Source organism: Erythrolamprus reginae, chromosome 8, assembly GCF_031021105.1.
Source record: "Erythrolamprus reginae isolate rEryReg1 chromosome 8, rEryReg1.hap1, whole genome shotgun sequence".
In the NCBI taxonomy this organism is placed as follows: domain Eukaryota; kingdom Metazoa; phylum Chordata; class Lepidosauria; order Squamata; family Dipsadidae; genus Erythrolamprus; species Erythrolamprus reginae.
The window spans coordinates 10,987,132-11,003,094 of NC_091957.1; the positions used below are offsets into that span (position 1 = coordinate 10,987,132).

The 15,963-nt window shown below is 44.3% G+C and overlaps 1 protein-coding gene across 1 annotated transcript in view; it reads left to right on the forward strand.

The window, feature by feature from the left end:
• Positions 1–15,963, forward strand: part of PTGS1 (prostaglandin-endoperoxide synthase 1) — a 46,944-nt gene that overhangs the window by 19,139 nt on the left and 11,842 nt on the right. Inside the window, exons 3-8 of the mRNA XM_070759606.1 lie at positions 230–346; positions 1,359–1,499; positions 3,061–3,204; positions 4,653–4,834; positions 8,236–8,319; positions 9,833–10,079. Of these exons, the coding sequence (XP_070615707.1) occupies positions 230–346; positions 1,359–1,499; positions 3,061–3,204; positions 4,653–4,834; positions 8,236–8,319; positions 9,833–10,079 (915 nt within the window). The remainder of the gene's footprint in view (positions 1–229; positions 347–1,358; positions 1,500–3,060; positions 3,205–4,652; positions 4,835–8,235; positions 8,320–9,832; positions 10,080–15,963) is intronic.

Sequence of the window (15,963 nt, forward strand, 5' to 3'; positions counted from 1 at the left end):
GACTCCAAAGGCAGTTGATAACTGCCAGACAGTCCTGGCTCCATCTCTGCCTCGGATGCAGAGCCTTCCCAAGACTCCAGAACTGGCCCATGTTCTCCCTGCAACCTTCTCATTGCCTGAATCTGCTAACAGCTCTGCTTGACCACAACACTAGCCAATATTTTTTTTTGCAGCAAACTAAGCCTGAGATCTTCTTTTCCTTCCTTGTTGTCTCCTTTTCTCCTCGCAGTAGACCCGTGCTGTTATTTCCCATGCCAAAACAGTGGTTTGTGTGTCCGGGTTGGCACAGAAGGCTACGAATGTGACTGCACCCGGACAGGATACTATGGCACCAACTGCAGCTCGCGTGAGTATCGCTTCTGACTTCTGACTATTATTTCAAAAATGTAAAAATACTTACAATATTATTTTGTTTTTTATTGTTTCATTGTTTTATTGTTTTTATTGTTTTTCATTTGTTTTCGAAGGTTTGTCTGGCTGTTATTATTGTGTTCAGGGATTGAATCTGCAAAATAAACACAGTTTAATTATTGGCTATTTACAATTATTAGTTAACATGCAGTGAAAAAACAATAAAATGATACTTGTAAATATTTTTACATTTCTGAAATAATAAAATTATAATAAAAACTAAGTTTAAAATTGTTTAAAATGTGTATACACATTTTTGGGACACCCTGTATATGTTGAACTTCCGGGTTCGGCGTTTGGGAAGCCGCCGAGAAGCCCCGCCGCTCGGCTGCCACCTTTTAAAACAGCCGGGGGGCTTCTCGGCGGCCCTCCCGAACACCGAACCCAGAAGTTTGGGTTTGGCGTTCGGGTTCAGGAGGACGCTGGGAAGCCCCCCGGCTGTTTCAAAAGGTGACAGCCGGGTGGGGGCGTTTTTTTTGCGGGGGGGGGTGGTTCGTTGCACGGATTAATTGATTTTACATTGTTTCCTATGGGAAACAATGTTTCGTCTTACGAACTTTTTGTCTTACGAACCTCCCCCTGGAACCAATTAGGTTCGTAAGATGAGGTATTACTGTAATTTGGCCATGACAGATGTCAGTTTCATGGCCCCCAGGCCCGCCGGCACAGCTAGGTCTTCGTGGCCTTATGGAAGGCCAGTAGGATGGGAGCAGTACGGATATGGGGGGGGTTTAGCCGCGGGGGCAGCCGCAGAGAAGGCCCTCCCTCACAGTCCCGCCAATCTTCATTATTTAGTCGACAGAACCCAAGGAGTCCAACTCTGTGTGATCTTATTGGTCTCTGGAAGTTATGCGGCAGGAGACGGTCCTGTAGAGAGAATGGCCCTTTTTTAATGTCTTTGTTTAATGTTTAAATGTTTAAATGTGTTTGCCCTCCCCTCCCCCCAGCGGAGTTCTGGACATGGGTACATGACACCCTGAAGCCGAGCCCGTCTTCTGTTCATTACCTGCTGACCCATTTCCAATGGCTGTGGAACATCGTGAACCGGACTTTCCTCCGAGCGCTTTTGATGAGGATCGTATTGACGAGTGAGTGACGGGTGAGAAGGGCCAAGAGGTGGCCACATATGTTCGGAAAGGCTCCCTGTCCTGTTGGATTTGGGCCCAGACGGCTCCCCCAGCTGCCAGTCTTGGTAGTGCAGTGGTTAGAGTGTGCAGGACTGCAAGCTACTTCTGCTGATTGCCAGCTGCTAGCAGTTTGGCATATCGAATCTTGGTAGGCTCAAGGTTGACTCAGCCTTCCATCCTTCCAAATTCAGTATCATGAGGACCCAGACTGTCTGTCTGTCTGTCTGTCTGTCTGTCTGTCTGTCTATCTATCATTCTTTCTATCTATCTATCTATCTATCTATCTATCTATCTATCTATCATTCTATCATTGTATCTATCTATCATTGTATCTATCTATCTATCTCTCTATCTATCATTGTATCTATCTATCGTTCTATCATTGTATCTATCTATCATTCTATGATTGTATCTATCTATCATTCTATCATTGTATCTATCTATCATTCTATCATTGTATCTATCTATCATTCTATCATTCTATCATTCTATCTATCTATCATTCTATCATTCTATCTATCTATCATTCTATCATTCTATCATTGCATCTATCTATCATTCTATCTATCTATCATTCTATCATTGTATCTATCTATCATTCTATCATTCTATCTATCTATCATTCTATCATTGTATCTAACATTCTATCATTCTATCATTGTATCTATCTATCATTCTATCATTCTATCTATCTATCATTGTATCTATCTATCATTCTATCATTGTATCATTGTATCTATCATTGTATCGTTGTATCTATCTATCATTCTATCATTGTATCTATCTATCATTCTATCTATCTATCATTCTATCATTGTATCTATCTATCATTCTATCATTCTATCTATCTATCATTGTATCTATCTATCATTCTATCATTCTATCTATCATTGTATCTATCTATCATTCTATCATTCTATCTATCTATCATTCTATCATTGTATCTATCTATCATTCTATCATTCTATCTATCTATCATTCTATCTATCTATCTATCATTCTATCATTGTATCTATCTATCATTCTATCTATCATTGTATCTATCTATCATTCTATCATTGTATCTATCTATCATTCTGTCATTGTATCTATCTATCTATCTCTATCTATCTATCTATCTATCTATCATTCTATCTATATCTATCTATCTATCTATCTATCTATCTATCTATCTATCTATCCATCCATCCATCTTTCTATCTGCTGTGGTGGCATAGTGGTTAGAATGCAGCACTGCAGGCTACTTCATCTTAAACTGCTCGCTGTAGTTCAGCAGTTCGTATCTCTCCAGGCTCAGGGTTGACTCAGCCTTCCATCCTTCCTCGGTGGGTCAAATGAGGACCCAGATTGTTGGGGGCAAGAGGCTAATTCTGTAAAACGCTTAGAGAGGGCTGTCAAGCACTGTGAAGCGGCATTTAAGTCTAAATGCTAAATGCTATAGTCCTGGGACAGCGCCCCCTCCAGGACCTTCTCCAAAATCTCTTCTCCCCCCCCCCCGTTTCTCCTGCCTGTTGCCCTGCAGCTCGTGCCAACCTGATCCCCAGCCCCCCCACCTTCAGCGGCAACTACGGCTACCTGAACTGGGAATCCTACAGCAACCTCAGCTACTTCACCCGCATCCTCCCGCCGCTGCCCCCCAACTGCCCCAGGCCGATGGGGGTGAAAGGTACTGCAGGAGGCAGAAAGAGCCCTTGCCCAGATGCCTGGCTCTGCTTTATGTCAGGAGGAGTAGGAGGAGGAAGTTGGGGAGTAAGGGAGGCAGGAGAAGAGGGAAAAGGAGGAATGGTGCAGGAGGAGGGGAAGAGAAGGAAGGTAAGAAGGAGGAGAGAGAGGGAGGAAGAGGGAAGAGAGGGAGGGGAAGAAGAGGGGAGTAGATGAAGGGAGGGGAGGGGAGAGGGCGAGGGAGGGGAGGAGAAGAGGAGTTGGAGGGGGAGGGGAAGAGAGAGAAGGTATGGAGGAGGAGGCTGAAGGGGAGTAGAAGAGGAAAGAGGAGGGGAAGGAGGAGGAGGGAGGAGTAGAGGAGGAGTAGAAGGAGGGAGTAAGAAAGTAGGGAGTAGAGGCAGAACAGCCGCCTTTGCTAGAAAGAAGGAAGTGGGGAGAAGAAAGTTGGATGCAGACGAAACAATATAAAGCTAACTTGGAATGTGATCTAGTTTATTGTATTTGAATAATGATATATGTATCTTGTGTATTGAAGATATATCAAGTTGCATGTTGAATGTGGAGAAAAAATGTTGGGGGAAAGAAAGAAGGAGAGGGAGAGGGGAGGGGGTAGTAGAGGAGGGAGGAGAAGGGGAGGAAGAAGAGGGGAGGAGGAGGAGGAGAGTGACAAGAAGATGGAGGTGAAGGAAGAAGAGGAGGAGAGGGAGGGGGGAAAGAGGAGAGGGAGGAGGGGGGGCGACAAGAAGATGGAGGTGAAGGAAGAAGAGGAGGAGGAGATGAAGAAAGGGAGGGGAGAGGGAGGGGAGGGGGAGAGAGGGAGGAGGGAAAGAGGAAAGGGAGGAGGGAAAGGGCGACAAGAAGATGGAGGTGAAGGAAGAAGAGGAGGAGATGAAGAGGGGGAGGGGGAGAGGGAGGGGATGAGAGAGGGAGGAGGGAAAGAGGAGAAGGAGGAGGACGGCGAGGAAAAAGATGAGGAAGAGAAAGATGAGAGAGGGAGGAGGGAGAGAGGAGAGGGAGGAGGAGGAGGGAGACAGGGAGATGGAGTGAAGGAAGAAGGAGGAGAAGATGAAGAGGAGGAGAGGGGGTGGAGGAATAAGAGGGGGGAGAGGGAGGGGAGGAGGGAGAGGGAGGGGAGGAGGAGAGGGAGGAGGGAAAGGGGAGGGAGGGATTAGGGGTAGAGAAGGAGGAGGAAGAGAAAGAGGAGGAGAGGGAGCGGAGGAGATGAGGAAAGGGAGGAGGGAAAGAGGAGAGGGAGGAGGAGGAGGGAGACAGGGAGATGGAGTGAAGGAAGAAGAAGAGGAGGAGGAGATGAAGAGAAGGGGGGAATGGGAGGGGAGGAGGAGAGGGAGAAGGACGGGGGAGGAAAGGAGGAGAAAGAGGAGGAGAGGGAGGAGGAAGAGGAGGGGGCTGAGGAGACCACGCTCGCTCAGGGCTCTCCTCTCTGCCCCACAGGACCTCTGGAGTTGCCTGCAGCCGAACTGGTGGCGGAAGAACTTCTGCTGCGCCAGACTTTCCACCCGGACCCTCAAAGGACCAACCTGATGTTTGCATTCTTCGCCCAACATTTCACCCACCAGTTCTTCAAGACCTTTGGCAAGATGGGCCGGGGCTTCACCAGGGCTCTGGGACACGGGGTGAGGAGAAAAGCGGGGGAACTCCTGGGAAGGGCAGATCTGGAATTGATTCTGGGGTCCCCAACATTTCTCGGGCAGAATTTGGGGGGGGGCTTGGCTTAGTCCACTAGCTGCTCTTGAAAGGAAACGAGGACTAAATGGTGTGGATAAAAATATATATATATATTATCTTCTTCCCACACCCGATTAAACAGATTAACACGCACAATCTGCCCTTCTTGTGTATCTTGTGAAAGCTTTTATCAGAAACACACCTTCAGGAAATGATCGCCCAAAAAGTCTGAGCGCAAACCTGGACAGTAAACCAGCAAAGAGCAGCTGGGGATAAGGGTAGGATATTATTATTATTATTATTATTATTATTATTATTATTATTATTATTATTATTATTAGAGTCAGCGTTGATGGAGGTCAACAATAGGAAGCTTCTCAAGGTGAAGCAAACTAAGGACCAGTACAGAAAAAATGTAACTCAATGTCATATGGACAGTTGGCGGAACAAAGCATTGCATGGTCAGTTCTTGGAGAAGATTGAAGGCAAAGTGGATAAGGAAAAGACCTGGTCATGGCTTACAAGTGGAACACTCAAAAAGGAGACAGAAGGACTAATACTGGCGGCACAAGAACAGGCCATTAGAACAAATGCCGTCAAATTGAAAAATCAACCGACGATCCAAAGTGCAGACTCTGTAAAGAAACAGATGAAACAATCGATCACATACTCAGCTGCTGGAAAAAGATCGCACAGACTGACTACAAGCATAGACATGATGCTGTGGCACAGATGATCCACTGGAACTTGTGCCTGAACTACCATTTACCAGTGGCAAAGAACTGGTGGGATCGTAAGCCCGAAAAAGTGGTTGAAAACGAGCAAGCAAAACTACTGTGGGAATTCCGAATTCTGAAGCATAACACACCAGACATTGTGATCGTGGAGAAAAAGAATGGATCATCGACATTGCAATCCCAGGGGACAGCAGAATTGAGGAGAAGCAGCTAGAGAAATTAGTGAAATACGAAGATCTAAAAATCAAGCTGCAATGATTCTGGCATAAGCCCTTGAATGTGGTCCCAGTGGTCCTTGGCACGCTGGGCGCAGTACCAAAGGATCTCAGCGGACATTTGAAAACCATCGGACAAAATCTCCATCTGTCAATTGCAAAAGGCCGCTTTACTGGGATCGGCAAACATAATTCGCCACTACATCACGCAGTCCTAGGTGCTTGGGAAGCGCCCAATTGGTGATGAAATACGAAATCCAGCATAGTGATCTCGTTTGCTGTGTTGTACTGACATAATAATGATAATGATAATGATAATGATAATGATAATGATAATGATAATGATAATGATAATGATAATGATAATGATAATGATAATACCAAGAAAAACCTAGATGATATCATGATCTTAAAATCAAACTACAGTACAACGACCAGTACAGGCAGTCCCAGTGGTAATCGGCATACTGGGTGCTGTGCCAAAAACCTCAGCCGGCATTTGAAAACAATAGACATTGGCAAAACCACAATCTGTCGGTTGCAAAAGGCCACCGTACTTGGATCTGCGTGCATCATACGAAAATACAGTACATCACACAGTCCTAGATGCTTGGGAAGTGTTCGACTTATGATATTGTGATATGAAATCCAGCATATAAATCTTGTTTGCTGTGCATTACTGTTTTGTTGTGAATAAAATAATAATAATAATAATAATAACAATAATAACAATAATAACAATAATAATAATGTTGTGATTCCGTCTGAGGCTCCTCAGGGAACGGCTGAACCTCTGCCGGCTCCCTGCTCAGAGGGGGAGGATGAGGAACAGGAGGTTCAGGCAGACGGGGAGGAGGAATATCAGGCCGAGGGAGAGGGAGAACAGCCAGAATCCCCCGGGGTGGAGCTCTCCCCAGCAAGCAGCCTGGAGTCCTTAGATGAAAATGCTCAAGCCATCTTCGATCACAGGCAGAGAAGAGCAGAACAACGAAGGGGACAATTAGCCAGGTACTTCCAGTCCTAAATGGGTAACAGCTGGGTTTGGGTGTGGTTCTCCCCAGAAAGGCTGAAAAGGCAGACCCACCCTTCCTGTATTGTGGAGTAGTATCTTTGGGAGTCCTGGGACCTGGCTGTGATCTTTGGCGTCTCTGATTCTGGCTTGTGGCCTTGAAGGCTGAAACCTTGGGGGAAAAGGCGGGGGGGCTTATTCTCTACAGTGGTGTGTGTGCCAGCAAGAAGTCTGCTGTATTGTCTGGCCGTCAGGACTTTGCTGTGAAGCCTCATAGCCTGCCTGTTGGGAAGAACAGGTTTTTCTCTGTGTTTATTTTTCAAACTATAAAGTGCTTTTGCTTTTACCAGCGTGTCTGGCTGCTTTTTCCAGTTGGTGTTGAAGTCTGGGGGCACCCAGACAGAACAAATAACAACAACAGTAGTAGTAATAATAACAACAACATCATCAGTAGTAGTAATAATAATAACAACAACAACAACAGAGTTGGAAGGGACCTTGGAGGTCTTCTAGTCCAATCCCCTGCTTAGGCAGGAAACCCTACACTACTTCCACAAATTATTATCCAACATCTTCTTAAAAACTTCCACTGTTGGAGCATTCACAACTTCTGGAGGCAAGCTCTTCCACGGATTAATTGTTCTCACTGTCAGGAAATTTCTCCTTAGTTCTAAGCTGCTTCTCTCCTTGTTTAGTTTCCACCCGTTGCTTCCTGTTCTACCCTCAGGTGCTTTGGAGAATAGCTTGACTCCTTCTTCTTTGTGGCAACCCCTGAGATATCGGAAGACTGCTATCATGTCTCCCCTGGTCCTTCTTTCCTTTGGACTAAATATTTACCGAGTTCCTGTAATGGTTCTTCATATGTTTTATCCTCCAGTCCCCTAATCATCTTTGTTGCTCTTCTCTGCACACTTTCTAAAGTCTCGACATATTTTTTATATTGTGGCTATGGTTTGATTCTCTCTCCGCTCCCTTTTAAGTTTTCAAACTTTTTAGATTACTGAATCTAAATTTAGATGACTGAATTTTAAGAGCTGGGGTGGCGCAGTGGTTAGAGTGCAGCACGGCAGGCTACTTCAGCTAATTGCCAGCTGTGGTTCAGCAGTTCAAATCTCACCACCAGCTCAAGGTTGACTCAGCCTTCCATCCTTCCAGGTGGGTCAAAGGAGGACCCAGATTGTTGGAGGCAATATGCTGATTCTGTCAACTGCTTGGAGAGGGCTGTAAAAACATTGAGGTGGTATATAAGTCTAAATGCTATTGCTGTTGCTGAATGCTCTCTCTCTCTCTCTCACACACACACACACACACACACAAACACACACACTTGTATAGACACAAAAGAGATCAAGAAATGACTCCTATGTTATATTGGCTCTTCCCTGCAGGTGGATCTTGGCCACATCTACGGAGACAACTTGGAACGCCAACATCAGCTACGCCTCTTCAAGGATGGGAAGCTGAAATATCAGGTCAGAAAGTTGAACAAAAAAACCTCCTCAATCTTCTATGTTTCTACATTTCTATAATTGATCTAGCTGGTCAGAACAAAATCCAAGATCCAAGTCACTCATGCCCTCATCACCTCGAGGTTCGACTACTGTAATGCTCTCTACGTGGGGCTGCCTTTGAAAAGTGTTCGGAAACTTCAGATCATGCAGAATGCAGCTGCGAGAGCAATCATGGGTTTTCCCAGGTATGCCCATGTTACACCAACACTCCGCAGTCTGCATTGGTTGCCGATCAGTTTCCGGTCACAATTCAAAGTATTGGTTAGGACCTATAAAGCCCTTCATGGCATCGGACCAGAATATATCCAGGACCGCCTTCTGCCGCACGAATCCCAGTGACCGGTTAGGTCCCACAGAGTTGGCCTTCTCCGGGTCCCGTCGACTAAACAATGTCGTTTGGCGGGACCCAGGGGAAGAGCCTTCTCTGTGGCGGCCCCGACCCTCTGGAACCAGCTCCCCCTGGAGATTAGAACTGCCCCCAGCTTCCTTGCCTTTCGTAAAGTTCTTAAGACCCATCTCTGCCGTCAGGCTTGGGAGAACTGAGACATCACCCCCGGGCCTATACAGTTTATACATGGTATGTTTGTGTGTATGTTTGCTTTTTAGTGTTTTTTAAATTATTAGATTTGTTCTTAAATTGTCTTTGTTATTGTTGTGAGCCGCCCCGAGTCTACAGAGAGGGGCGGCATACAAATCTAATAAGTAAGTAAGTAAGTAAGTAAGTAAGTAAGTAAGTAAGTAAGTAAGTAAGTAAGCAAGCAAGCAAGCAAGCAAGCAAGCAAGCAAGCAAGCAAGCAAGCAAGCAAGCAAGCAAGCAAGCAAGTAAGTAAATAAATAAATAAATGCATACATACATACATAAATACATACATACATACATACATACATACATACATACATACATACAGAAAGAAAGAAAGAAAGAAAGTAAGTAAGTAAGTAAGCAAGCAAGCAAGCAAGTAAATAAATAAATGCATACATACATACATACATACATACATACATACATACATACATACATACATACATACAGAAAGTAAGTAAGTAAGTAAGTAAGTAAGTAAGTAAGTAAGTAAGTAAGCAAGCAAGCAAGCAAGCAAGCAAGCAAGCAAGTAAGTAAGTAAATAAATAAATGCATACATACATACATACATACATACATACATACATACATACAGAAAGAAAGAAAGAAAGAAAGAAAGAAAGTAAGTAAGCAAGCAAGCAAGTAAATAAATAAATGCATACATACATACATACATACATACATACATACATACATACATACATACAGAAAGTAAGTAAGTAAGTAAGTAAGTAAGTAAGTAAGTAAGTAAGTAAGTAAGTAAGTAAGTAAGTAAGTAAGTAAGTAAGTAAGTAAGTAAGTAAGCAAGCAAGCAAGCAAGTAAATAAGTAAGTAAGTAAGTTTGGCTATTCTCCTAATTGTGATCCTTGGCTCTTCTCTCCCCCCCAACAGCTGATGAAGGGGGAGATGTACCCCCCAACAGTGAAGGAAGCCGGCGTGCACATGATCTACCCTGAAGGCATCCCTCCGGAGCAGAGGTTCGCCATGGGTCAGGAGGTCTTCGGGCTTCTTCCAGGCCTCCTGATGTATGCCACCCTCTGGCTGCGGGAGCATAACCGGGTTTGTGACCTCCTGAAGCAGGAACACCCCACCTGGGATGACGAGCAGCTCTTCCAAACCGCCCGGCTCATTCTGACAGGTGGGAAAGGGGGCCACAAGGAGTCCTAGCCGCCCGTCGTGAGGTTGGGGTTGAGAGGAAGTCCCAAACAGGTGATATAAATAAGCATTTATGCGAATATCGTTCCCAATAGCTCTTTTGGAAGAAATGGTGGCAAATACCTTCACAGCTGCTGCCATTTCCGACTTGAATTGTCACGTTAAAACCGTGGCTACAGCAGCAATCCAACCAGCACGCAAGGCAATAACTCAGCAGGATTCAAATATAAAATTGTTTATATACAATAATATAAAACAGGATGCATGTATATAAATACCCCTGCAGCTCTTGCAAGAAGCAGAAGTAGAAACAGAAATAACAGAAGCTATAGTAGTATATAACTACTTGGGAGGTTTTGCCTCCCAAGGATAATCCTATCTGTCCGTCCATTACCCTGGGGGGGGGGAATCACTGACCTCCTCAGAGAGGGTCCACAACTTGGGCGTCCTCCTCGATCCACAGCTCACATTAGAGAAACATCTTTCAGCTGTGGCGAGGGGGGCGTTTGCCCAGGTTCGCCTGGTGCACCAGTTGCGGCCCTATTTGGAGCGGGAGTCACTGCTCACAGTCACTCATGCCCTCATCACCTCGAGGCTCGACTACTGTAATGCTCTCTACTTGGGGCTACCTTTGAAGAGTGTTTGGAAACTTCAGATCGTGCAGAATGCAGCTGCAAGAGCTATCATGGGCCTTCCTAAATACGCCCATGTCACACCAACACTCCGCAGTCTGCATTGGTTGTCGATCAGTTTCCAGTCACAATTCAAAGTGTTGGTTATGACCTATAAAGCCCTTCATGGCATCGGACCAGAATACCTCCGGGACCGCCTTCTGCCGCACGAATCCCAGCGACCAGTTGGTCCCACAGAGTTGGCCTTCTCCAGGTCCCGTCGACTAAACAATGCCGTTTGGCGGGACCCAGGAGAAGAGCCTTCTCTGTGGCAGCCCCAGCCCTCTGGAACCAACTCCCCCCAGATATCAGGGTTGCCCCCAGCCTCCTTGCCTTTCGTAAGCTCCTTAAAACCCACCTCTGTTGTCAGGCATGGGGGAATTGAGACTTTCCCTTCCCCCTAGGCTTATAAAAAAATTATGCATGGTATGTCTGTATGTATGATTGGTTTCTTAAATTGGGGTTTCTTTTTAAATTAACTTAAATATTAGATTTGTTTATATTGTTTTATTACTGTTGTTAGCTGCCCCGAGTCTACGGAGAGGGGCGGCATACAAATTTGATTAATAAATAAAATAAATAAATAACTAAATAACTATTGCCTTACAGGGAGACTGCCCAGGTTCAAATCCCGGTAAGGGTATGGCTAGCTGATGAGAGCAAAATAGCTTGAAATAGATCTATATTAGTAGAATATACATACTGCTCAAAAAAAAATAAAGGGAACACTCAAAGAACACATCCTAGATCTGAATGAATGAAATATTCTCATTGAATCCTTTGTTCTGTACAAAGTGGAATGCGCACAATGGCATGTGAAACTGATTGTCAATTAGGGTTGCTTCCTAAGGGGGCAGTTTGATTTCACAGAAGTTTGATCTACTTGGAGTTATATTGTGTTGTTTAAGTGTTCCCTTTTTTTTTGAGCAGTGTGTATATCACTCAAAATATTCCATGGGGAAAAAACCCGAACTCACAAAAATCTACGTACATATACCCATGAAAATCTGTGAAAACATACACAAACACACACACAGTGGTACCTCTACCTAAGAACACTTCTACTTAAGAACTTTTCTAGATAAGAACCCGGTGTTCAAATTTTTTTGCATCTTCTTAAGAACCATTTTCTACTTAAGAACCCGAGCCTGGAAAAATTTCCCAGGAAATTTGAGAGCAGCACAAAGACCCGCTCAGTTTCCTGTCATTCCCCCTTTAATCCCGGCCATCTCGGGCTTTTCTGGGCTGCCAGAGGAGCCTTTCGGTGGTGCGTAAGGAGGCTTTGGCAGTCCAGAGCGAACGAAGCATTTTCCTTTCTCTGGACACTTAGAGAGAGAATAAATCTCTGCCAGCGCCCAGAGAAAAGAAATGCTCCCTTTGCTCTGGGCAGCCCAGAGAGAACGGAGCATTTTCCTTTCTCTGGGCACTTGGAGAGAGAATAAATCTCTGCCAGCGCCCAGAGAAAAGAAATGCTCCCTTTGCTCTGGGCAGCCCAGAGAGAACGGAGCATTTTCCTTTCTCTGGACACTTAGAGAGAGAATAAATCTCTGCCAGCGCCCAGAGAAAAGAAATGCTCCCTTTGCTCTGGGCAGCCCAGAGAGAACGGAGCATTTTCCTTTCTCTGGTCACTTGGAGAGAGAATAAATCTCTGCCAGCGCCCAGAGAAAAGAAATGCTCCCTTTGCTCTGGGCAGCCCAGAGAGAACGGAGCATTTTCCTTTCTCTGGTCACTTGGAGAGAGAATAAATCTCTGCCAGCGCCCAGAGAAAAGAAATGCTCCCTTTGCTCTGGGCAGCCCAGAGAGAACGGAGCATTTTCCTTTCTCTGGGCACTTGGAGAGGGAATAAAGCACTTCGCTGTGGTGACTCCCTTGCGCTACCTCCCACACACCCGGCGCGTGGTTGCCTCCCGGAGCATCTGGGCGCGGAAAGACAAAAGGGGGCACTTCGCCCTGGCCAAATTAACTCGGCTTCAGCCAAACAGAGGAGTCACCACAGTGAAGGAAAGGTGCCGGCTACAAAGCAAGCAAGTGAGGCGAGAGGGGAACCCTTCAGAATGGGAAGGAAGAGGAAGCAGGCAGCAGCAGCAACAGCAGCTGCCTTTCGGTCAAAGGAATGGGTGTCTCTCTCTGGCACAGTGTATGGGAGGCAGCCTCGCGCCAGGTGTATGGGGGGCGTGTGCTCCTCCTCACTGCCTCAGAGTCCCTCTTTTTTTTTGTTAAGCCTTAAAGTCATAGTTCCCTCTAAGCTGAGCAGTGAGCAATCGCTCACTTAAAAATCATCATCAACTCAGAGTTTTCCAAACCTGCCCAGAAGCCGAGAGGGAAAGAGTGAGAGGGAAGGAGAGAGAGAGGGAGAGAGAGAAACAGATAGAAAAAAGAGAGGAAGGAAAAGAGAAAGAAAAAGAATGGGAGTAAGGAAGAGAGAAAGAAAATCAAAATCTAGTTTGAAACTAGCTCAACTATTTAAGTGGCCTTTTGATATTGATAGAGTTGCCCTATTATGAGCTCACTGTTATAGACACACAGTACAGTATTTTATTTTGAAATTCTCTGCGGCAAAACAGGGTGGGTTTTTTATTTGTTTGCTTGTTTGTTTGTTTGTTTACTTATTTATTTATTTCTGTGCCACCCAGTTCCAAAGGGACTGCCGCTCAGACACTATACTTTTCCGCCCACCCCCCAAAAAAATTAGAGGGAACACTGCTTAAAGTTTTGGATTTATTTGATTCCCCTCACCTCCTCTTCTTCCGTCGGCAGCAACTGTCCTCCCCTTCTTCCTCCTCCTCCTCCCACCCAAATTCCGAGCTTTTATTTCTTTCCTAATGGGTTTGCATACCTATACCCATGAAAATCTATGAATATATATATATGCAAATATGGCAGGGAGCATATGTTTGGGTATACAGAAAAACCTTTAATCTTTCCCCTGGTTCAGCTGATAAGGTGTTCTGTCTGGGTGGCCCCAGACTTCAACACCAACTGGAAAAAGCAGCCAGGCATGCTGGTAAAAGCAAAAGCACTTTATAGTTTGAAAAATAAACACAGAGAAAAACCTGTTCTTCCCAACAGGCAGGCTATGAGACTTCACAGCAGAGTCCTGATGGCCAGACAATACAGCAGCCTTCTTGCTGGCACACCCACCACTGTAGAGAATAAGACCCACACCTTTTCCCCCCAAGGTTTCAGTATTCAAAGTCACAAACCAGAATTCCAAGACGCCAAAGATCACAGCCAGGTCCCAGGACTCCCAAAGATAATACTCCACAAGCCAGGAAGGGTGGGTCTGCCTTTTCAGCCTTTCCAGAGAGCACCACACCCAAACCCAGCGTTTGCCTCTTTAGTGCTGAAAGTACCTGGCTAATTGTCCCCTTCGTTGTGTTGCTCTTCTCTGCCGGAGATCGATGATTGCTTGTGCATTTTCATCTAAGGAATCCAGGCTGCTTGCTGGGGAGAGCTCCCTCTCGGGGGACTTTGGCTGTCCTCCCTCTCCCTCAGCCTGAGATTCCTCCTCCCCGTCTGCCTGAACCTCCTGTTCCTCATCCTCCCCCTCTGAGCAGGAAGCCGGCAGAGGATCAGCCGTTCCCTGAGGGGCCTCAGACGGAATCACAACATAAGGGAGGAGAACTTATGGCTTAGTGGGTAAAAAGCCTTGCCTAACAAGGCAAACAGCCCAAGTTCCAATCCTAGAAGGGTATGGCTAGCTGATGAGAGCTCAGTAATCTTCTATATTAGTTTCTCTTTACTTCTTAATCAGTTTTTTATAGGCTTGCACACACACACACACACACACACCCTAGTGAAGTTAAGCCAAGTCCAGGCTCCAAGCCATCTCACATGGGTCACAACAGATCCTGTTTCTAATTCCTGTTGGCTGACTTGCTGTGATGGCTCTGCCAGCTCATAGTTTAATTTAAGTTTAATTAATTTATTTGACTCATATACCGCCCAATCCCATGGGACTCAGGATGGCTTCCAACAATGAAGTCATAGAATAGTGCATTAGAAGTTAATAAAATATGCATCAAAGGCAAATTGCTTGTGTGTCCCACCACACTTGGCCAATAAAACTTCTATTCTATTCTATTCCAGATTCTACTCTACACTCTACTCAACTCTACTCTACTGTATTCTATTTTATTCTATTCCATATTCTATTCTACTCCACTCTATTCTACTCCATTCTACTCTATTCCATATTCTACTCTACTCTATTCTATTCCATTCCATATTCTACTCTACACTCTACTCTACTCTATTCCATATTCTACTCTACTCTACGCTACTCTATTCTATTCATATTCTACTCTACTCTATTCTATTCCATATTCTACTCTATTCTATTCCCATATTTTACTCTACTCTATTCATATTCTACTCTACTCTATTCTATTCCATTCCATATTCTACTCTACTCTACACTCTACTCTATATTTCATATTCTACTCTACTCTACTCTATTCTATTCATATTCTACTCTATTCTATTCCATTCCATATTCTACTCTACACTCTACTCTACTCTATTCCATATTCTACTCTACTGTATTCTATTCTATTCCATATTCTACTTTATTCTATTCCATATTCTACTCTACTCTACACTACTCTATTCTATTCATATTCTACTCTACTCTATTCTATTCCATTCCATATTCTACTCTACACTCTACTCTACCCTATTCCATATTCTACTCTATTTTATTCCCATATTTTACTCTACTCTATTCATATTCTACTCTACTGTACTCTATTCTATTCCATTCCATATTCTACTCTACTCTACACTCTACTCTACTCTATTCCATATTGTACTCTACTCTACTCTATTCATATTCTACTCTATTCTATTCCATTCCATATTCTACTCTACACTCTACTCTATTCCATATTCTACTCTACTCTACTCTATTCTATTCATATTCTACTCTATTCTATTCCATTCCATATTCTACTCTACACTCTACTCTATTCCATATTCTACTCTACTCTATTCTATTCTATTCCATATTCTACTTTATTCTATTCCCATATTTTACTCTACTCTACTCTACTCTACTCTACACTACTCTATTCTATTCATATTCTACTCTACTCTATTCTATTCCATTCCATATTCTACTCTACACTCTACTCTATTCCATATTCTACTCTACTCTATTCTATTCTATTCCATATTCTACTTTATTCTATTCCATAT